At 42.6% G+C, this 23,229-nt stretch overlaps 1 protein-coding gene across 6 annotated transcripts in view; it reads right to left on the bottom strand.

Annotated features, from left to right (window-relative positions):
• dnajb6b (DnaJ heat shock protein family (Hsp40) member B6b) overlaps positions 1-23,229 on the bottom strand; it is a 179,125-nt gene that overhangs the window by 146,090 nt on the left and 9,806 nt on the right. For 4 of the 6 annotated variants that reach the window (XM_085987553.1, XM_085987549.1, XM_085987552.1 and 1 more), the window contains exons 2-4: positions 19,367-19,464; positions 10,644-10,753; positions 2,257-2,316 (exon numbers count right to left, since the gene is read on the bottom strand). In XM_085987553.1, coding sequence (XP_085843679.1) covers positions 2,257-2,316; positions 10,644-10,753; positions 19,367-19,431 — 235 coding nt within the window. In that variant the 5' untranslated portion in view covers positions 19,432-19,464. Of the gene's footprint in view, positions 1-2,256; positions 2,317-10,643; positions 10,754-19,366; positions 19,465-19,710; positions 19,842-23,229 lie in introns of all 6 variants that reach the window. The other 2 variants (XM_085987550.1, XM_085987551.1) reach the window with 1 other exon arrangement.

Here is a 23,229-nt window from a genome sequence, read left to right as displayed (position 1 = left end):
ACAAGGAAAACAACAAAAAAAAAGCATTCACCCAACATATTCCAAAGGAGCAATGTTCTTAAACCAGTTTGGACTTCGACACAACTACTTTCCTTTAATTACATTTAGAGCCTTTAAAAACATCAGATGTAATGTTATAGCATCTGAATGCAGCTGGAAACTCTTCTCTCCCACAGATCAAAACCTACAGTTGATGTGCATGCATGGAGAATTGTAAAACTGGCAGTGGTCAATTTACTTTGTGGTCAGGGAAGGATGTTTAGGTTACTTTCCAAAAAAAAAGTCGGTATCTACAGACAAAATCTAAGAAAGGGAAACAATACAATTGTTTCAACTACACTATTAAAAATCACAGCAATTGCAGAAAATGTCGCTTATTTTCAGCTATGAGTTAAGGCGGCGCGTACAATAACCAAACTGAGGCTTTTCTGACATAAGACAGTTTATCGAGCAAACAGTCGAGTCAGAAGATCATCCCTGGTCAATGCAAAGTTAGCCAACTTCACCCAGGGGTTGGGGGAGGCTATAATTGGCCACAGACCCCTTATGGTTACGGAATGGAAATAAATGACAGGGTTCCCATTACTGATCCGTTACCCAGTGACTCCTATTGGGAAAAACCTCTCTTCTTGCCACCTCCTCTTCCTTCCCCCACCTAAAAAAGTTTAATTTTATTGCCAATGGCTAGAAAAGGGCTATATGTAAGCATTCAGCCAATGGCACCAGTCAAGCATTTACATTTCTGCTCTAACAGCAGAGGCATCTCCACATCTGGGGGCAGTAATACCAGTTTCCTTCATGCTATCGAAGCGAGGGCTTTTGTCAGTGGTGGCACTAAGATAGGTTAGGCAAAGGTTCTCAAAATGGCAGGGTTTACAAGCTGCGGTTCGCAGAAATGGACTGAACATCTCATTTGCATAACTGGATCATTATCTAAACACCTCTAACAGTCTCCATTACATTTGAAATGCTCTGCTGAGCATGGAAGGGCAGACATTTGAAAACATTCAGGGCCTCCTGCATTCTTGGTTCAGTGCTTAGCAGTAAACTTTGACATAATTCCTTTTGCGCCAACATTCAAATCATCATTTTTATAAATGGATAACAAGGAGGTCCCTAAAGTGGGAAGTTTCCCACTAAAATTGCTCACATACCCGATTCAACATTTTCATAAATGTGGATGGATTTAAACAATAGTGGGCCTGTGGTGAGTTACGGCCTTAACCAACAATACATTTCCCACCTCAGCACTTTTTCAGCAAATGCTGCCAAGCCTGGAGGAAATAATGGGGATGAAGCTTGCTGAAGAACCGAAGAGTTATTTCAGTCACTTGATGAGCAATCCAGGTCCAGCAGCACTTTTTACATTGCCCTGGGTTTTGCGGTATGAATAACGCGGAGGCCATCAGCGTTCACTGTTATTGAATAAATCAGACAGTAACTTCTGGCGTCCACACATGCGCAATTAAACACGGAAATCAGGAAGTTGCTGTCCAATTTGCCCTGCTCCTCCAGAAACTTCACTTCACCGGTACCTCGCCGAAAGACTCGGCATTGAAATACACGAAGCGCGTGAAGTTGCAGTACCTGCCCAGTAGACAAGCTTGTCCATTCAAGTGCAAGTGAATTTTTAACACTATGGTAAGTCTCAATTACTGTCAAACCACCTCTCTGGCATGAAAATTTACTTTTGCAAGTGTGGAATCTCATTCCTTCAGATTTTAATTATTGTTGGAGATTTTTTTTTTTTAATTAATATTCTTTTTACTTTCTCTTTGTCTCATCTCTCTCTTAATCCTATCTTTATTTCATTTTCTGTATATGATTAAATATTCTAATTTACACTTCCTGGTTTAGATTCTACGTGATTCAGTAAGGATTCTTCAATCGGATTGGTTGAGGAGGCAAGTCGTTGCTTGCCCTGTTCACAGGTCCCAGATCCCCTATAGAAGGCGCCACGCTATTTAGACTGTCAGATAACCACAAATCGCAGTGTAAAAGCCCACAGAAATTCTGTGGTGTGGGCAAATGTAATGAATGGCGAGTGCCGTTCGTTCGCTGCTGACCGCAAAATCCAGGCCAATGTTTTACCAACAAGCTGCGAAGCGATTATAGCAAGTTAAACCGCAAGAAAGGGCCTTAATAGCAAGACTCGCTTTAGTATCATGCTAAACAAATATCCGACAATATGATGCAATAAACAGTATTAATTTGATCAAGTTTTCAACCATTTTAAAACCAGGGCTGCTTACTTACCTTCACTGGCATTAGTCAAACCTTCTTTCCCATATCGGTCGTAGGTATTGCGTTTTGAGGCTACGTTAAAAAAGATAATTTTAGTACTGAAGACGACATTAAGTATTGGTCAAGGTTGTATACTATATTGACATTTTACACAATGAAAACTTTTTTTTAAAGCAGCAATCCATAATTGCTTTAGAAACTGCTCCTTATAATGCTCCATGTGCTTAAATAAAATAATGAAAAGCTTCTGGGATACAACAAGCAAAAAAGTGCTCTATACTCATGGAGATTTTGGAATAGCTCATTGGGCCTATAAAACTCTGCCTCAGTGGATAAATGTGCGGTTTAAAACCGTGGGCTATCTTTCCATGTGGATTCAGTGCCAAGCGAGTTTTTAATCTCAACTTTTTTTTTATTAAAAGAAACAACCTTGGCAGACAGGACATCAAATTTGGCTCAACAGCAAGAAAAGTTATTTGGAGACATGGATCAAATCACAGATCCAACTGACATTCACACTACACGGTCTTGGTGCTGGTAGATGCTGGACATGTTTATGGCCATCTGCCCATTTCCTAAAGAATGGTGATCCAGGATAGTGCAAAAGTGAAAGTGGGAAAACATGCAGAAGTTTTAACCGAATCCACTAATTGACTGTTTATTGCTGCACAGCAGTGTAGCAACCAATTGTGGGTTGTGCCAATTGCAAAACGTGAGACAAAGCTGCTCTGCAGTTGCAATCTATACATAGCAGAATTGTCATAGTAGTTCACAAAATTAATCTTCAAACTATAAAATATAGCAGAGATACTGTTCTAACTAGACTCTCAGTTTGAAAACTCAATTTGTTTGATGAAAAATGTTACTTTTTGAAAATGTTCATTCTCCATCTGAAGTGCATCTAACCCTCAACTACACAAGCATTCAGTGAATACTATTCACTTAAACACACAGCAACTGGGTACTAAAAAATTGTATTTTCTTTAATCCACTATTGTGCAAAAAACTTTGCATCAACACATCAATTCTCAAGAGACATTCCGTTATGATATTAGAATTAGTGAAGCGATGCGGTGGTTTTCAATGTAATATTGTCCGATCATATTTAAATTTACTAGGTTGTGCAGAATCAAGTTTTCCCTGAGTGTTTAGATTCATTAATATGAATTTTAGATCATTTACATGGTAAATTATATCTAATTAGCACCCTTTTTGACTCATTTCTGCACAGCACCCATGGACTACATCTGTAGTTTGTATTTGAAGAGCGTTGTCATGCAATTTTATAGAAATTTGAATATATGCAATATTCTCCATACATCAGACATTTAAGATATGCATTCATGTAGATCAAGGGTGCTTTATCCTGCATCTGTTTAAATTTACCAGTTGAGCCACAAGAGTATTACAGCATTAGTAATTTGTTGGTAAGCAGTAAAAAGCCAAAAATGACATATTTTAGGCACTTGGTTCATTTTTCTACCAATCCAATGGTTGAACTGAGACAACAGCAACAAACTACAATCAGCAGTTGCTTTGTTAACTGCAGTACAATATGAGCATTAAATTTGTAGTTGTTCCTGCTTACTACCTACTTGTGTCCATAACAAGCATTTTCAAATATATATTTGAATCGAAAGCTATACTGCTCACATAACATGGAACACATCACCAGTTAATTTCAAGCTCGGCATGATGCCGAGCTCTTTTTCCGCCGCCTTCGTCTCCGTGCCCACTTCTTTGGCCAGGAGTCTTCCCCCCTGCACGGCTGACCCTTTCTCCCGCTTTCAGAATTCTCATTCTACCTGGATCCCTCCCTCTGGCCTCTTACCCTCTCTAGGTCTTTGCATTGCAAACTGCTGGCGTGACATCGGCCATCTCCATTTCTCTGCTCCCCTCACTCACTCCAACCTACCTCCCTCTGAACTTGCAGCACTCCATTCTCTCAGATCCAACACCGACACTGTCATTAAACCTGCTGACAAGGGTGGTGCTGTTGTTGTTTGGCGAACCGACCTCTACCTAGCGGAAGCTGAACGCCAACTCTCCGACACCTGCTCCTACCTCCACCTGGACCATGACCCCACTACCGAACATCAAGCCACCATTTCCAAGACTGTCACTGACCTCATCTCCTCTGGAGATCTTCCCCCCCATGGCTGCCAACCTCAGTTCCCCAACCCCGCTTCTACCTCCGTCCCAAGATCCACAAACAGGACTGCCCTGGTAGACCCATCGTTTCAGCCGGTTCTTGCCCCACGGAACTTCTCTCTTCCTATCTCAACTCTATTTTTTTCTCCTTGTCCAGTCTCTTCCCACCTACATCCGCGACTCTTCCGACACCCTCCGCCACTTTAAGTTTCCAGTTTCCTGGCCCCAACTGCCTCCTTTTCACTATGGACGTACAATCCCTCTACACCTCCAGCCCCACCAGGATGGCCTGAGGGCGCTCCTCTTCTTCCTTGAACAGAGGCCCAACCAGTCCACATCCACCACCACTCTCCTCCGCCTGGCTGAACTTGTTCTCACATTGAACAACTTCTCCTTTGACTCCACTCACTTCCTCCAAATTAAAGGTGTTGCTATGGGTACCCACATGGGTCCTAGCTATGCCTGCCTTTTCTTGGGATATGTGGAACACTTTGTTCCAGTCCTACTTAGGTCCCCTCCCTCACCTCTTTTTCCAGTACATTGATGACTGTATCGGTGCAGTTTCCTGCTCTCGCCCTGAACTAGATAATTTTATTCACTTTGCTTCCAATTTCCACCCTTCCCATGGTACATCTCTGACTCTTCCCTTCCTCGACTTCTCCGTCTCCATCTCTGGGGACAGGTTATTGACAAACATTCACTACAAGCCACAGCTACCGCGACTACATTTCCTCCCACCCCGCCTCCTGTAAGGACTCTATTCCATTCTCCCAATTTCTCCGTCTCCGCTGCATCTGCTCAGATGATGGCACTTTCCATACCAGTGCTTCCAACATGTCTCCCTTTTTCCTCAACCGAGGAATCCCCTCTACAGTGGTTGACACGGCCCTTGACCGTGTCCGTTCTACCTCCTGCACTTCTGCCCTCACCCGGAACCACGATAGGGTTCCCCGTCCTCACCTTTCACCCCACCAGCCTCCACATTCACCGGATCATCCTCCGCCACCTCCATCATAATCCCACCACCAAACGCATCTTCCCCTCACCTCCCCTTTCAGCATTCTGTAGGGACCGCTCCCTCCACAACACCCTAGTCCACTCCTCTATCACCCCCAACACCCCTCCCCCCGGCACATACCCGTGCAAGTGCAGGAGATGCAACACATGCCCTTATACCTTCCCACTGTCCAGGGCCCCAAACACCCCTTCCAGGTGAAACTGCGATTTACTTGTACTTCTTGCAATTTTGTATACTGTATTCGCTGCTCACGATGCGGTCTCCTCTACATTGGGGAGAACAAACGCAGATTGGGTGACCGCTTTGCGGAACACCTCCATTCAGTCCCTAAGGGGGACCCCGAGCTTCCGGTCACCTGTCACTTTAATTCACCGCTCCACTCCCACTCAGACCTCACCATCCTCAGCCTCTTGCATTGTTCCACGGAAGCTCAGTGTCGATTAGGCACTTTACAGCCTTCTGGACTCAACATAGAGTTCAACAATTTCAGATCATAACCTCGGCCCCGATCATATATATATTTTTTATCCACACCTTTTGTTTGTGTCTGTTCTTCTCTCCCACATGGCAGCTGTCTTTCATTCTGCCAGCGCAATTTACACTTCATCTAGAGCCATCCTTTGTTTCTTAACCTGTCCCATTACCATCTCCTTTTGCCTTGAATATCTCAATGTCTCTTCACTTCTCCTGCCTTCTATCCTATCACAGGCCTTCCCTTTTGTTCTTTCATCCCCTCCCCCATTTCCCAGCCCCTACCCTTGCTTAAAAATCTGTTCCATTTCCTGCTTTTTTCCAGTTCTGACAAAAGGTCATCAACCTGAAACGTTAACTGTTTCCCTCTTCACAGATGCTGCCTGACCTGCTGAGTATCTCCAGCATTTTCTGTTTTTATTTCAGATTTCCAGCATCTGCAGTATTTTCTTTTTGTACCCGTTAAAAACATTGTATCCACACAGTATTCTGCAATTCAGGGCATTTACCTGGTGAAGGGGACAAAATCTAAGCCAGTTTCAAGGTGGTCGTCAGTTACTTGCCAATTTACTCATCTGATATTTATTGCTGAATTAAAGACAGTTAAACCTACGTTGGAAAATGCATCGTGAGGCTGGGGACTGACTAAAAGTAGCTGGATGATGTGGGCAACTGACAACCTAAATATGAGCCAGGAAATAGCCATAGAATGAAATTTTAAGAATATGGCTATCCAAAAACAGATGATACTGCAAGAATAAATATCCATCAAGCTCTCTCCCTAGGCCAGGTAATAAATATGTTTATCAAGGTGTAAGAAGTTACACAACACCAGGTTATAGTCCAACAGCTTTATTTGAAATCACAAGCTTTCGGAGCGCTGCTCCTTCGTCAGGTGACTTCACCTGACGAAGGAGCAGCACTCCGAAAGCTTGAGATTTCAAATAAAGCTGTTGGACTATAACCTGGTGTTGTGTAACTTCTTACACTTGTCCACACCCTGTTTATCAAGGATAAGGGAAGTCACTGTAGAATGTGTGGAGCTTGGCGCGATCATCTTGAAGACAGTTGGAAAACAGGAGTATAGTTGTCCTTCCTGGATTGAGTGACAATCCGAGGCACAAAAATGAGTGTCAACCCTGCACTCAATAAACACCTGCATATATAATGCCTAGCAAACTGCTACTTTTTACATGCAGGCTGACAAACTTTTCAGTCCTAAAAGCTGAATATAGGGAGTTAGGAGGTAAATTAAACAGTAGGACCTCACAGGTAGAAATCTCAGGATTGCTACCAGTGCCATGTGCTAGTCAGAGTAAAAATAGAAAGATATTTCAGATGAATACGTGGCTAGAGGAATGGTGCAAGGGGGAGGGATTCAAATTCCTGGAACATTGGAACCGATTCTGGGGGAGGTGGGACCAGTACAAACTGGACGGTCTGCACCTGGGCAGGACCGGGACCGATGTCCTAGGGGGAGTGTTTGCTAGTGCTGTTGGGGAGGGTTTAAACTAAAATGTCAGGGGGTTGGGAACCTGTGCAGGGAGACAGAGGAAAGGGAAACAAGGATAGAAGCAAAAGACAGGAAGGAGAAAAGCAAAAGTGGAAGTCAAAGAAATCAAGGGTGTAAATCAAACATGGCCACAGTAAACAATAATTCTAAAAAGTCAGAGCGTTAAAAAAAACAAGCCTGAAGGCTTTGTGTCTTAATCTACATATAGATCGGGCTAACCAAATTAGTAACAATACTGTGGAGGAGGAATTCCTGGAGTGTATACGGGATAGTTTCCTGGACCAATATGTCGAGGAACCAACTAGAGATCAGGCCATCTTAGACTGGGTATTATGTAATGAGAAAGGACTAATTAGCAATCTTGTTGTGCGAGGCCCCTTGGGGAGGAGCGATCATAATACGATAGAGTTCTTCATTAAGATGGAGAGTGAAGTAGCTGACTCAGAGACTAGGGTCCTGAATTTAAATAAAGGAAACTATGATGGTATGAGGCACAAGTTGGCTAGGATGGATTGGGGAACATTACTTAAAGGGTTGACAGTGGATAGGCAATGGCAAACATTTAAAGATTACATAGATGAACTACAGAATTTGTTCATCCTTGTTTGGCATAAAAATAAAACAAAAAAGGTGACCCAACCGTGGCTAACAAGGAAAATTAGGGATAGCATAAGATCCAAGGAGAGGACATATAAATTGGCCAGAAAAAGCAGCAAACCTGAGGATTGGGAGCAGTTTAAGATTCAGCAAAGGAGGACAAAGGGATTAATTAAGGGGGAGAAAGAGAGTATGAGAGTAAGCTTTCAGGGAACATAAAAACTGACTGTAAAAGCTTCTATAGATATGTGAAGAGAAAAAGATTGGTGAAGTCAAGCGTAGGTCCCTTGCAGTCAGAAACAGGCGAATTTATAATGGGGAACAAAGAAATGGCAGACCAATTAAATACATACTTTGGTTCTGTCTTCACAAAGGAGGACACAAATAACCTCCCAGAGATGTCAGGGAACATAAGGTCTAATGAGAGGGAGGAACTGAATGAAATCAGTATTTGTAGGGAAATGGTGTTAGGGAAATTGACGGGATTGAAGGCCGATAAATCCCCAGGGCTTGATAATCTACATCCTAGGGTACTTAAGGAAGTGGCCCTAGAAATAGTAGATGCATTGCTGGTCATCTTCCAAAATTCGAGAGACTCTGGAACAGTTTCCATGGATTGGAGGGTAGCTAATATAACCCCACTATTTAAAAAAGGTGGTAGAGAGAAAACAGGGAATTATACACTGGTAAGCCTAACATCAGTAGTGGGGAAAATGCTACAGTCCATTATAAAAGATGTAATAGCAGAGCACTTGGAAAACAGTGACAGGATCGGACAAAGTCAACATGGATTTACAAAAGGTAAATCATGCTTGACTAATCTACTGGAATTTTTTGAGGATGTAACTGGTAGAATAGATAAGGGAGAACCAGTGGATGTGGTGTATTTGGACTTTCAGAAGGCTTTTGATAAGGTCCCGCATAAGAGATTAGCGTGCAAAGTTAAAGCACATGGGATTGGGGGTAAGGTACTGACTTGGATAGAGAACTGATTGGCAGACAGGAAGCAAAGAGTTGGAATAAACGGGTCTTTTTCCGAGTGGCAGGCAGTGACTAGTGGGGTACCGCAGGGATTGGTGCTAGGGCCCCAATTATTCACAATTTATATTAATGATCTAGACAAGGGAACTAGATGTAATATCTCCAAGTTTGCAGATGACACAAAGCTGGGTGGGCATGTGTGCTGTGAGGAGGATGCAGAGAAACTCCAGTATGATTTGTACAGGTTGGGTGATTGGGCAGATGCATGGCAGATGCAGTATAATGTGGATAAATGCGAGGTTATCCACTTTGGTGGCAAAAACAAGGCGGCAGATTATCTGAACGGCAATAGATTGGGAAAGGGGAAGTGCAACAAGACATGGGTGTCCTTGTGCACCAGTCGCTGAAGGTAAGCATGCAGGTGCAGCAGGCGGTTAAGAAGGCAAATGGTATGTTGGCCTTCATAGCGAGAGGATTCGAGTACAGGAGCAAGGGTGTCTTGCTGCAGTTGTACAGGGCCTTGGTGAGACCACACCTTGAGTATTGTGTGCAGTTTTGGTCGCCTTATCTGAGGAAGGATGTTCTTGCCATGGAGAGTGTGCAGCAAAGATTCACCAGACTGATACCTGGGATGGCAGGAATGACGTATGGAGAGAGATTGGGTCGATTAGGCTTATATTCGCTAGAGTTTAGAAGAATGAGAGGGGATCTCATTGAAACTTATAAAATTCTAACAGGACTAGACAGACGAGATGCAGGAAGGATGTTCCCGATGGCGGGGGAGTCCAGAACCAGGGATCACAGCTAAAGATAAGGGGTAAGCCATTTAGGAGTGAGATGAGGAGGAATTTCTTCACCCAGAGAATGGTGAACCTGTGGAATTCTCTACCACAGAAGGCAGTTGAGGCCAATTCATTAAATATATTCAAGAAGGAGTTAATATATTTCTTAAGGCTAAGGGGATCAAGGAATATGGGGAGAAAGCAGGGACAGGGTACTGAATTTCGATGATCAGCCATGATCGCATTGAATGGTGGAGCAGGCTCGAGGGGCCGAATGGCCTACTCCTGCTCCTATCTTCTATGTTTCTATGTTTAGAAGCCTACCTCCCTCAGTGATTTGTTACTTCAATGGGGTGCTACAAACCATCGTTCCAGGCCTCCATTAATGTTGCTCAGAAGTTAACTATTAGGAGATATACAAGATGTCAGAGGGTCACCATTCTTTCATTCTGCTGCATTTGGGATGGTGGACAAGGGTCCTTGGCTGCTGCTGAACATTGCCACACAACAGCACTGGGGAAGATCAGAATCTTAATGCTTGGGGACATTGTGAGCATGAAGACAATTTCTATTTCATTATCACCAACCACACAGACTTCATGAAGTTTTGTTCTGGTTTGAAATTTTAAATTTCATAATTTATAATGGATGTTAATTTCATTCAAGAGGGCAACATTCAGCAACATCAAGCCAGTTTCAATCTCATCAGGAGTAATGAGCATCCTTTTGGGTCGTTATAATTTGAGGTTAATAAATCAAATGTTTTTAATGACCAGGACATTGAGCAAAACAGCAATAATTGAGATTCTATCTGCAGAGCTAGCCAATCAGAATTACACCACAAAGTTTCAAATTAAGTATTTCATATCGAACGAACAATACTTACAATCAGAAAGAACTTCATACGCTTCTGAAAGTTGTTTAAATTTCGACTCAGCCTCTTCCTTGTTGTCAGGATTCTTATCAGGGTGCCATTTCAGTGCCAGCTTGCGATATCTTTTGAAAAATGCAACCATCAATTGATACCTTTGCTTGCTTACAAACAGTTGAAACATGAACCATTGAGTTTATAGACCATTTAGTAAGGTGTACAGGTTTATACAGAATTAAAATATACTAGCTCTTAGCCAATGGTACTACTTGATGGTTATGTGCACAGCAAACCTAACCGATTCATAAATAAAATCCAGTGTACAAGATAGCAGAATATAATTTTTATGACATCCTGAATCAATCCGATTTCCTGGCAACCCATCTACGCAGCCATTTTTTCCACCATTGTTACAAAAATCTTTAGAATACACTGAAGAATTATAAATTTAGGACTGTTCCATAAAGCTGTGTTTAAGCAGATAGGAGCTGGTTGAAAATTATTAAATCTACAGTAACCAAAGTAGCCCATTGGTAGGTGACTTGCTGTAGTACAACATGCGTAAGCTACTCACCAAGCAATGTACAGGAAACTCTCGATTTACCGGCACCCAAACAACCGGACATCTCGGTTAACCGGCAAAATTCAGGAGTAGGTTCAGTTAAGTTTTTCTTCATATTAGTGGCCGTTCCTGGATCTGTGGCTGTGTAATCGGGAGTTTCTGCACTTGTTGCTAAGCAACAGGGACGCTTGGTCTGTGGCCGGGGTTCCTGCAGCTGTTGCTAAGCAACAGGGAAGCCTGGATTTGTTGCTGTGTACGGAGCTCTCGTACCTTTTAACTATAACTCTGTAATCCGGACTTTTTGATAAACCGGCACCACGGCGGTCCCGGATAAAAAAAAGTTTCCTGTATTGCATGCCACACTACTCCCATGCTAGCATCGCAGCCTTTTTTACTAGAATATATGGGAATAACCTACTAACAGTTCATTTGCCTTTTGACCAAGGATGCTGCAAAAATACACATTTCATTGTTGGATAGCCCAGTTAACTGCAGTTGAGTGTGTGCAGAGAGCTCTATGCAGCACACCAATGAAATCTGTTAATATGGAACTGTCCAGTTTTACCAACATTAAAAAAAGTACTCCAGCATAGCATTTTAAACTTTAAAAAGTTCACTTTGCACTGGTCATAGTATGAAGCTGAAACGATGAGGCGCTGTCACCGGTTGGAAAATCTGCAATACAACTGGCTCTGGTACATTTAGTCTCATTTTGGTATGTAGAATTACAGCTCTTCGTGGTTGTTAGTGATTTGGGGAGGAGAGGGCAGGGTGGAGATGAGAAATAACCACCACAATCAGAGGAAAGCTGCGCAGCATTAAATAAAAATAATTCCTGGCGGACTGATTGGCAAATGCACCGAATATCATAGAATGGATTCTTCCACCAACATCCTAGGATAGATTCGTAATGTATTTCAGCCAGGTGGCAAGGGAGACTAATTAGCATCCAAGGAGAGGAAGTGGCTGGGCAGTAACCTCAGCCTACTGACACTGTCTAGGCTCACATGAAGGCTAAATGGTTGAGATACCAGAGGGATACCACCCCACCTGCAGAACTGTAGCCCAACATGAATCACTGCTGTAATACAAGGGGATCAGAAGGGGAGAGTATGGTGTTTAAAAACAAATTATGTTTAGGTTCAACAAAAGAAAGTTGAAGTTACAGCGCACTTCTCAAAACAATGTCAATTTAAATTATGATTAATTCAATTTAAGCACTAAATACCCATTTTGCTGTGCGATGTACATTACATAGCTCAAATTACTGGATCATTCACAATTTTAAGCACGAAAACAGTAAGTAGATTTTATCTAGTAATTTTTTTTTTTATATGACTTGGCTGAAACAGGTAGAAATATTCAAATGTTACATTACCTACTACAGGAAACTTTGGTTTATCCGGAGGTTAACTGTCCAGAATGCTCGATCCACCGGCAAAAATCAGGAGCCGTTTAGTTAGGTTTTTTTTTCTTTTCATTGCTTTTTTTTCCCCCACCAGTCAAGCTCTGCAAGGTCTACCTGAAGCAGTTGCTTAGCTACAGAGACGCTTGCAAGGTACGGCCGACTATTTAGAGGGTTTGTTGCTAGATACGGAGCTCAAAAGCACTGAATTAATATTTTGCATCAGTCTTTACAGTAGAGGACACTAAGAATATTCCAACACTGGACAAACAGGGGGCTAAAGGCGGGGAGAAGCTAAACACGATCAAAATCACTAAGGAAGTGGTACTCGGTAAAATAATGGGACTCAAGGCGGATAAATCACCTGGACCTGATGGCTTACATCCTAGGGTCTTGAGGGAAGTGGCGGTAGGGATTGTGGATGCATTGGTAATAATTTTCCAAAACTCCCTGGACTCAGCAAAGGTCCCGGCAGACTGGAAAACTGCTAATGTAACACCCTTATTTAAAAAGGGCAGTAGACAGAAGGCTGGAAACTATAGACCGGTTAGCCTAACATCTGTGGTAGGTAAAATTTTGGAGTCCATTATTAAGGAGACAGTAACTGGACATTTGGATAATCATAATTTAATAGGACAAAGTCAGCATGGTTTTATGAAGGGGAAGTCATGTTTGACAATTTGCTGGAGTTCTTTAGGTAACATATAGGGTGGATAAAGGGGAACCAGTGGACGTAGTGTATTTAGACTTCCAAAAGGCATTTGACAAAGTGCCACACAAAAGATTATTGCTTAAGATAAAAAATCACGGGATTGGGGGTAATATTCTGGCATGGATAGAGGATTGGCTATCTAACAGAAGGCAGAGAGTTGGGATAAATGGTTCATTCTCAGACTGGCAATCAGTAACGAGTGGTGTTCCGCGGGGGTCAGTGCTGGGTCCCCAACTCTTTACAATCTATATTAACGATTTGGAGGAGGGGACCGAGTGTAACATATCAAAGTTTGCAGATGATACTAAGATGGGAGGGAAAGTAGTGAGTGAGGAGGACATAAAAAACCTGCAAGGGGACATAGACAGGCTAAGTAAGTGGGCAGAGATTTGGCAGATGGAATACAATACTGGAAAGTGTGAGGTTATGCACTTTGGCAGGAAAAATCGTAGAGCAAGTTATTATCTTAATGGCAAGAAACTGGAAAGTACTGAAGTACAAAGGGATCTGGGGGTCCTGGTGCACGAAACTCAAAAGGTTAGTATGCAGGTGCAGCAAGTGATTAAGAAGGCCAATGGAATGTTGGCTTTCATTGCTAGGGGGATAGAATATAAAAATAGGGAGGTATTGCTTCAGTTGTATAAGGTATTGGTGAGAACGCACCTGGAATACTGCGTACAGTTTTGGTGTCCATACTTAAGAAAGGACATACTTGCTCTCGAGTCAGTACAAAGAAGGTTCACTCGGTTAATCCCGGGGATGAGGGGATGGACATATGAGGAGAGGTTGAGTAGATTGGGACTCTACTCATTGGAGTTCAGAAGAATGAGAGGCGATCTTATTGAAACATATAAGATTGTGAAGGGGTTGGATCGGGTGGATGCGGGGAGGATGTTCCCGATGATGGGTGAAACTAGAACTAGGGGGCATAGTCTTAGAATAAGGGGCTGCTCTTTCAAAACTGAGATGAGGAGGAACTACTTCACACAGAGGGTGGTAGGTCCATGGAATATGCTGCCCCAAAAAGCTGTAGAAGCTACATCATTCCATAAATTTAAAACAGAAATAGACAGTTTCCTAGAAGTAAAGGGAATTAAGGGTTACGGGGAGCGGGCAGGAATTTGGACATGAGTCTAGGTTCGGATCAGTCATGACCCCGTGGATAGCGGAGCGGGCCCAGGGGCCGTGTAGCCTGATCCTGCTCCTATTTCGTGTGTCTAATTCTGTTAGATTCAGGAGATGGTTCTGTGATAGTAGATTGGCGGTTAGGATCAGATCAGCCATGACCTTATTGAATGGCGAAGCAGGCTCGAGGGGCCGATTGGCCTACTCCTGCTCCTATTTCTTATGTTATGTTAACATTAGCGCTGGTTTGTCCGGCAGTTTTGATGGGACAGCAACAGCTCGGTCCCGTCGGTGCCGGATATCACAAAGTTTCCTGTATTGGTATGGATTGCTACATTCACCCAAATAGGAAGTGACAGCATCAAAAAAAAAACCTGACCATTTAAGCGCTCTGTGTCATACACTGCCATTTTCATCAAGTGATCTTCCTAAATGCCACATACAAGACTTTTGGAGTGTCACCCTTTTTTGTCCAGTAGAACAGAGACCAAGCACAAAAACAGAAGACAAAAAAGTAGGTCCAAGTGGCACCAGGCAGGAAGGGAATCTAGTATACAGGGAATGAAGGCAAAGAATACTATTTCTGTAGTATAGTAGGTAAAGCAACATTCATTTGTTAAACCTTCAAGCAAAATCAACTAATGCATCCGGACTGGGACATGTTCAGGCCTGCTCAGAGCATAGCAATGCAAAAGTGTTCATCATCCTGATGTCAGGTCAAGACAATGCTTAGTAAAAGCAAACTTTCTCCAGTCAGATGCTGTGATGAAATAGCTCTGTTTTGGCATTTGTATTGTCTGTTGTTGTTGTACTTGTTAATGTCTGGAATGTTCTACAGGTGTAACCACTAATGCTCCTCCCTAGCCCCACCCCTCTGGATCCTCCGGATTGGGGAGAGTCTTACTTATAAGAGCTGGGTCTTACTCATAAGGGCTGGGTCGGTGATGAATGATGGTTGCCCTGTGTTAACTTGATGCCATGTTCTTACTTAATAAAAGCCTTTAGTTTTAAGCTTTAACCTCTTGGATACAGGCCGTTATTTGGCACATCAGATGCCTTCTAGATTATTCGCTATAGGAACTGTGTGTGCTCACCAAAAGAGTGCTTGCTGCACAATGTGGTATGAATTATATCTTTTTTTGCTGGACCCTCCCTGGAATGAAGGCAAGTAAATTAAACCCATTACTCATTTCATAGCCTGCAGGCTAGAAGCAGGTTCTTATGAATGATGGACCTTACTAAACAGTTACTCCTGCATTACCACCGCTGCCACCCTGCAAAGGACACTCAAATCAATAATGCGCGTACATATAGACAAGTATTCCCTGTCGCCTAGAAAAAACAGAAGATCTTGCTGGTAGTTTCTACTTACTAATTTTAGAAAAGGTCAGAAACAGGAAAAGGTCAAACAGGAAACAGTAAATAGTATTACAATTGGCCTCTAACCACAGGCTATCAAACAAAAAGGTAAAGAATACCACAGCTCCCCACTTGATCAACCAATGACTCCTTCTGGATACCAGAGTTATGGTTTGATCCTAGCATGGACAGGATCAAGATTGGCAGTTACGTTACTCCCGTAAGGTTTAGTGGAAGGACCCTCACTATCTCGGTTCAATGGTAGCCAGTTGAGTGAGGTACTAAAGAAGCATGCGGAACTGTACGCTAGTCAAGTTACCAACCAGAGAAGAAAATGTTTCCTCGCATAACATTTGCAGTAACCCAAGGACCAGGCTATTTTAGCCAATTATAAAATATTAGTGCTGCATGAACACAATCTATTGCATTTTACAGAACACCAAGAGCGTGGCTTTATAATATATTACTTGGAAAAATCCAAATTACAGCCATTGAAGGAAAACAGTCAATTCTGTAAATGAAATGGAGATAGTGGCGCAATTAAAAGGCTTAGCCAGTCTCAAGCCCAGCTCTGGGTTAACAATATGAGCAGTAGCAATTTTCAGTCACTAGATGTCATCACAGCATTTTACAAATGGTATGAGTTATAATTTGTTGTAGCAGGTCATCCAATGGCATCTGCCGTTAGTTAAACTTGCCCTTGTACGTTTAGGTTTTTAATTTTTTTGTGGCAAGTTGCTGAAAGTGCGAGCCGATATCGGCACACTGAGGGAACAGGGCACCTGGGATCCGAGTGAACAGAGCAAGCAACTCCTTAACCAATTGGATTGAAGGATTCTGAAATAAACAGCACAAGGACGGAGATGCCTGACATCAGCAATAGGGAAAATGCTAGAATCTATTATTAAGGACGTGGTAACAGGGCACTTGAAAAATCACAATATGATTAGACAGAGTTAATGCGGTTTTATGAAAGGAAATCATGTTTGACAAATCTATGAATTTTTTTTTTTTTTTTTTTGAGGTTGTAACTAGCAGGGTACACAAGGGGGAAACCAGTGAATGTAGTACAGGAAACTTTGGTTTATCCGGAGGTTAACTGTCCGGAATGCTCGAGCCACCGGCAAAATTCAGTAGTTGGTTCAGTAAGTTTTTTTTCTTTTCGTTGCTTTTTTTCCCCCCACCAGTCAGGCTCTGCAAGGTCTAGCTAAAGCTGTTGCTTAGCTACAGAGGCGCTTGCAAGCTACGGCCGACTGTTTAGAAGCTGTAAGCAACAGGGTTTGTTGCTAGATACGGAGCTCAAAAGCTTCCGTATGTTTTAACATTAGCACTGGTTTGTCCGGCAGTTTTGATGGGACGGCAACAGCTCGGTCCCGTCGGTGCCGGATATCACAAAGTTTCCTGTATATTTTAATTTTCAGAAGGCATTTGATCAGGTGCCACACAAGAGATTGTTACACAAGATAAGGGCTCATGGTGTTGGGGGTAATATTAGCATGGATAGAGGATTGACTAACAGACAGAAAACAGTAGGAATAAACGGGTCATTTTCAGGATGGCAGGGTGTATGTAACTAGTAGAGTGTGGCAAGGATCAGTGCTTGGGCCTCAGCTATTTACAAGTTGAATATCCAAGTTTGCTGACAATACTACTACTTTCGTATGAAAGGAAAAGCTTATAATGGGATGTCTTGTTTAGCTATCCAGTCGATGGCCTCCTAAGATGCAACGTGGAGAAATGAGGTGCCTCCCGCAACAGATCTTAGTGGGCAGGTTGATGTGATGTGTTCCATGGTCTGGGGCTCATGGCCAGTCACACTTTGGTTCATCCCTCTTGTGGAGCAGGTGACCGCATCCTTCATTCCTGTGCAGATTCGGTCGAGGAAGGTCGAAGCCGGGGACCTCTGCTGTTGAGTCAGTGTTGAGGAGCTGATATGTTGCATGCGTCCCATGACTACGTCCAACTGGATAGTTGGTCGATACCAGCGGCATGAATATTGGAATTGTGTCCAGAATGGACGGCACAATTTTAAGCACTTTCACGGTGGGTTTTTCCAAGTCTTCCTAAATGGGAAGGTTGATGTTGCCCATGATTTTTTCCATCTCAGAGCACGGTGGAGTCACGGCGAATGGCAGGCGAGGCAATGTGGGACAGCAGCAGGAGCCAGTCAGTTGGAATGGACTTAAGCGTCCCTGACACCATCCTCATGGCAGAGTATAGCTGCACAATACAAAGCTAGTAAGCTGCGAGGAGGCTGCAAAGGGATATAGACCAGTTAAGTGATTGGGCTAGAAAGTGGCAGATGGAGTATAATGTGGATGAGTGTGAAACTATCCACTTTGGTAGGAAGACTGGAAAAAGCAGAATCTTTTTTTTTTTATATAAAAGGTGAGAGACTAGTAAAGTTGATATCCAAAGGGATTTGGGGGTCCTTGTACACAAATCACAGAAAGTTGACATGCAGGTACAGCAAGAAATTGAGACCTGGAGTACTGTGTACAGTTTTGGTCTCGTTACCTAAGGGAATCAAGTGATATGGGGATAGGGCAGGAAAGTGGAGTTGAGGTTGAAGATCAGCTATGATTTAATAGAATGGCAGAGCAGACTCAGTGGGCTGTACGGTCTACTCCTCCTTCTAGTCCTTATGTTATGAAGGAAGTGTAAATTAGAGTGGGTGAATTCAATGTCAAATCAGGTACAGGAGAAAGAGGAACGACAAAAGATTCGATTGAGAGAGAAAAAAGACAAAGAAAAAGTTAAAAAAGGTTTTTAAAATTTTACATTTCAGATCAGCTTCCCACATTTATTATAAATGTGGAACTATTTTCTGCCTCCAAACTACTACTTCGCTTCTTAGGCAGTCCCTCGGAACCGAGGATGACTTGCTTCCACATTAAAAACGAGTTCGCAGGTGACTGATGAGTCCAATGTGGGACCTACAGTCTCTGTCACAGGTGGGGCAGACGGTGGTTGAAGGGGTGGGTGGGTAGGTAGGTAGGTGGGGCAGACGGTGGTTGAAGGGGTGGGTGGGTGGGTGGGGTGCTTGGGTTGACCTGCGCTCCTTGCACTTGGCTTCCACTTGCTCCCGGCAAAGAGACTCGAGGTGTTCGGCGCCTTCCCGGATGCTTCTCCTCCACTTTGTGGGGTCTTGGGCCAGGGATTCCCAGGTGTCGATGGGGATGTTACACTTTTTCCAAGGAGGCTTTCAGGGTGTCCTTGAAGCGTTTCCTCTGCCCTGGAGCTCTCTTGCCGTGTCGGAGCTCCGAGTAAAGCGCTTGTTTTGGGAGTCTCGTATCGGGCATGCGGACAATGTGACCCGTCCATCGGAGCTGATTGAGCGTGGACAAAGCTTCGATGCTGGGGATGTTGGCCTGAGCAAGAACACGGACGTTGGTGCGCCTATCCTGCCAATGGATTTGCAGGATCTTGCGGAGGCAGCATTGGTGGTACCTCTCCAGTGCCTCCAAACACCTCACAGATCATTGCATAGAATCAATAACCATTAAAATAAGCTGCGATTGTTAATACCAGACCATTTTAATGTTTAAAATAGCATTTATAGAATGTAGACTTACGCTTTTTTAATTTCGTCCTGAGGCGCATTTCTGTGTACTCCTAATACTTGGTAGTAGTCCACCATCTTTAACAAACAAGTTCTTCAAGATAGAAAACCCTACAATGATACAAATTACACAATTTAAACATTTTAATAGACTATTTTAGTGCATTCGGATGTCAAGAAGCTGAAAGAGTAGCTGAAAGACTTGTGAACATTTTTCCATATTATGCATCATGCCAAAAACACAGGAGAACCACCTAACAAGATCTGCACAACTGGCCTGCGGTGACAGAACAAATAATTGAAGTCATGTTGAAGCATTTGGCCTCGGGACTGACACGTATTGTTAGTCAAACTCACCAATGCTATGTTTCCAACTTCAGATCAGGCAATGCAATAAAAAGGTGCTCAGATGAACATCGCAAAGCTTAGCAATTTGCTAAACAGTAATTTATAGTTGTCTTGATACAATCAGAGGCCTTGTACGGGTTCTGAAAAATATTTAAGTACATGGAGTTTAACTCTGCAGCTTCCCCACTGCTGTATAGTAGCTACATACAACCACCACCACCCTACCCACCCCCACGTACTTCTATTTTCACGATTAGTTGGGGGGAAAAAAATCAATTCTGACCAAACCGCAAAGGAAGCCTCCAAGCTCTGGGGAGCATGCACAAAGAGCTACAGGCTTATGTCTAGTGACAAAGGACTGAGTTATGAGGCCATTCAGAATTTTAACCCGTGAAAGGAGGTGAAAGAGAAGACTTGAGTAACTCAGAGTGCAAAATGCGAGAGAGGCACGATATACCTGGTGTTTTAAGTTAAACCTCGACTGCAAGACAAATGTACAAACTGGTAAAAGGCAAGTTCAGGACATATATCGGATGCCCTCCTTCACGTAAAGCATGATGAAATGGGCTCACGGTGAGAGCAGCGGAAGCAGAAGCATTGCAATCAATCAAGAAGCAGTTAGATACAGCGATGGGATTGTGTAAGATTTAGCATGGTATTAGCTTTTTAAATCTGCCATGCACAAAGCATTAAAAACCAGCTTCACTCAAACCACATCCCAGCTTAACTGGTTAGGTTCTAGTCAGTTTGTCTTGCTGTGTACACAAGAAGCCAAATTACTGGACTTAAATACAAACATCCCGTGGAATTTATTCAAATGTTTCGTTGACAGCTCTTAATTTATTCAAATCTGGTTTGCTCATATTACTTTTCTGAATTTATTATTTATCGATCTATCTTGTTGAAATTGAGGAGTCTGAGTGAGCCCGTCATTGAGTCAGGCCAGACAGCTTCTGCCAACAAAGGAAACAAGAAACTGCAAGGCAAGGTTTATAGAGCAAAGTAGCCACAAACTTATTTTCCCACTAATGGAGGAGCTAGTAAATCTACTGTAAAATAGGTTACGTTACTGCTATTTGCTCATTCTTTTATAGTTTATAAAAAGTTTGTTCAGCAATTAAAAGACCAAGTCACAGTCTAGTGTAGTTTTTTTGATACTTTCCAAAAACAGGAGAGGATCAAATGAGATCACTTAAAATAAATTGAAGCAGTTTCTCTATTCAGACTTGGGACACACTACGGATTTTAACTACATATCTGGGCAAGTGAAATGGGGTGAAAGGAGCAATGGTACATCTATGAGACACACACAGAAAGCTGGGCAAGATGGCCTGAATGGCCTTCCTACAATTATTTGTGGAGATAATGCTGTCATTTTTATCTGAATCCTGTTCACAATATCCCATAAGAGTATGATAAACTTCATACAGAATTTAGATTAAGTGCTCGGTACTGAGAACTAGGAGCAAGATCTACAAGATGATCAAGTTTCATTTCCCAATAGTGATCCTCCCTATAATTAATGTTATGTTCGTGACCTGGTGGACTTTATACTTCCAATTGAGGGAAATGAGGAAAGTTAACAAGGATCAAAGCGTAGGTACATTCCTAGCATTGCATGCAGATAGCATCAATAGTCATGCATCTTTGCTTCTGAAAATAGAGAGTAGTTAAAATGGATTCTCACACAAAAGAGACACATCATAAAGCAATAAAGATGCACTTGTCAGTTCTGTAGATAATGCATCATTTAAATTGACAGTTTTGTTGCAAAGATTCACACAATGTAAGTCTGCTGAAAGCACTACACGCGGAACAGTTTTCACAAACAAATCCAGCTTTAAAATAGAGTAAATCCTCAGTTCAGATTCTAATTAGCTTTTCTGTATCTACCACAAACATGCAAAGCTTAAAATTATGAAAGACTCGACTTCAGATAACAGAATCCCATTTAGCAATTTAAATAGGAACTACATGCCATTAAACGAGTCCAAGGCCTTGTATCAAAAAGGTGCGGCAATGCTTAACATAGTATTTTCCAACTATTTTAAGAAAATGACTTATAAAAATTCAGGGCTAGAGAAAAGCTATTCATTAACCTGCTACAAAAAATTACCCAGTAAAATGGTTAATTAGTTCAAAGCTACATTAAAAAATACAACTCTACCAATAGGGCAGCACGGTGGCATAGTGGTTAGCACTGTTGCCTCACAGCGCCAGGGACCCGGGTTCGAATCCAGCCTCGGGCGACTGTCTGTGTGGAGTTTGCACATTCTCCCCGTGTTTGCGTGGGTTTACTCCGGGTGCTCCGGTTTCCTCCCACAGTCCAAAGATGTGCGGGTTAGGTTGATTGGCTATGATAAATTGACCCTTAGTGTTGGGGGGATTAAATACGTGGGGTTACGGGGATAGGGTGGGATATGTGTTGGTGCAGGCTCGATGGGCCGAAATGGCCTCTATCTGCACTGTGTGGTTTCTGTGAATATACAAGACGTTAGTTCTTAAGTGGGCCACAAGGTGGGATCTCCTCCTAGACAGTATAAAATGTCCAGAAAATCTCAATTCAAACAATGACCATAAATGTATTTTGATGCTTTGGCAACATAAGATGTAACTTATCATGCCAATAAAGCGATTTGAATTGTGAATTGTGAACAGAATTGGAATCAGACACCATGCAGTTTAAACTTTCCTATCAAAGTAAAACTGTCACAATCAAATGCTTAAGATATTTGCATTTTTGTATTTTGTACTAAAACAGATTATCCTGATTTACCCTTAATTTGAATTAAGTAATTTAGATAAAGTGGAACTTAGTTTTTTTTCTCTATAGATAAATTGAATTAAGGGACTTTGAATTGAGGACTACAGTTCAACTTCTGTTCCTAAACTAGCAGCTGTATCAAAACCAAAATGAATTTATAAACCTAGAAATCCTGCAGTTAAATACACTGCCTAGCATTGTATTAGGGTATATAGATTTGGAAGATCCCAGCGCGGACCACTGGTCTGTTCAGAGACAACTGAAAGCACAGCCATCAATGTTGGGGCAAAGAGAGGGGGTGCACAAGAGGACAGAGCCAGAGGGAAGGAGTTCTCAGGGTGGTTGTAGGGCTGGAGGAGGTTACAGAGATGGGGCTAATGAGGCCATGAGAGATTTAAACACAATGAGAATTTTAAATTGGAGGCTTTGGAGGACTGGGGAACCAAGGATAGCAAACACAGGAGTAATTCGTGAACAGGGCTTGGTACAGGAAATAGGATACAGGAAGCAGAGTTTTGGATGAGCTGAAAGTGAGGGTTTTAGCAGCAGATGAGATGAGTTGGGGCAGAGGCAGATGATTTACACAGGTCTTTGTGATGGTGAGAATAAGGTCAGAATGAGAACAAGGGCTGTGGATAGGAAAGGAAAATTGGAGATGGGGCAGTAGTTTTCAAGGACAGAGGGGGTGAAGATGGGTTTCTGGAGAAGGGAGTAACTGGTAGTTTTGAAAGGGCACGCATTCTCTTTACCATGTCTGTCTTCAA

This window comes from Somniosus microcephalus, chromosome 5 (assembly GCF_052327205.1).
Source record: "Somniosus microcephalus isolate GS21.2 chromosome 5, FLI_Smic_1.0, whole genome shotgun sequence".
Taxonomy (NCBI): Eukaryota; Metazoa; Chordata; class Chondrichthyes; order Squaliformes; family Somniosidae; genus Somniosus; species Somniosus microcephalus.
Note: the sequence above shows the minus strand (reverse complement) of the source record. Positions and strands in the feature narration are given on the sequence as shown.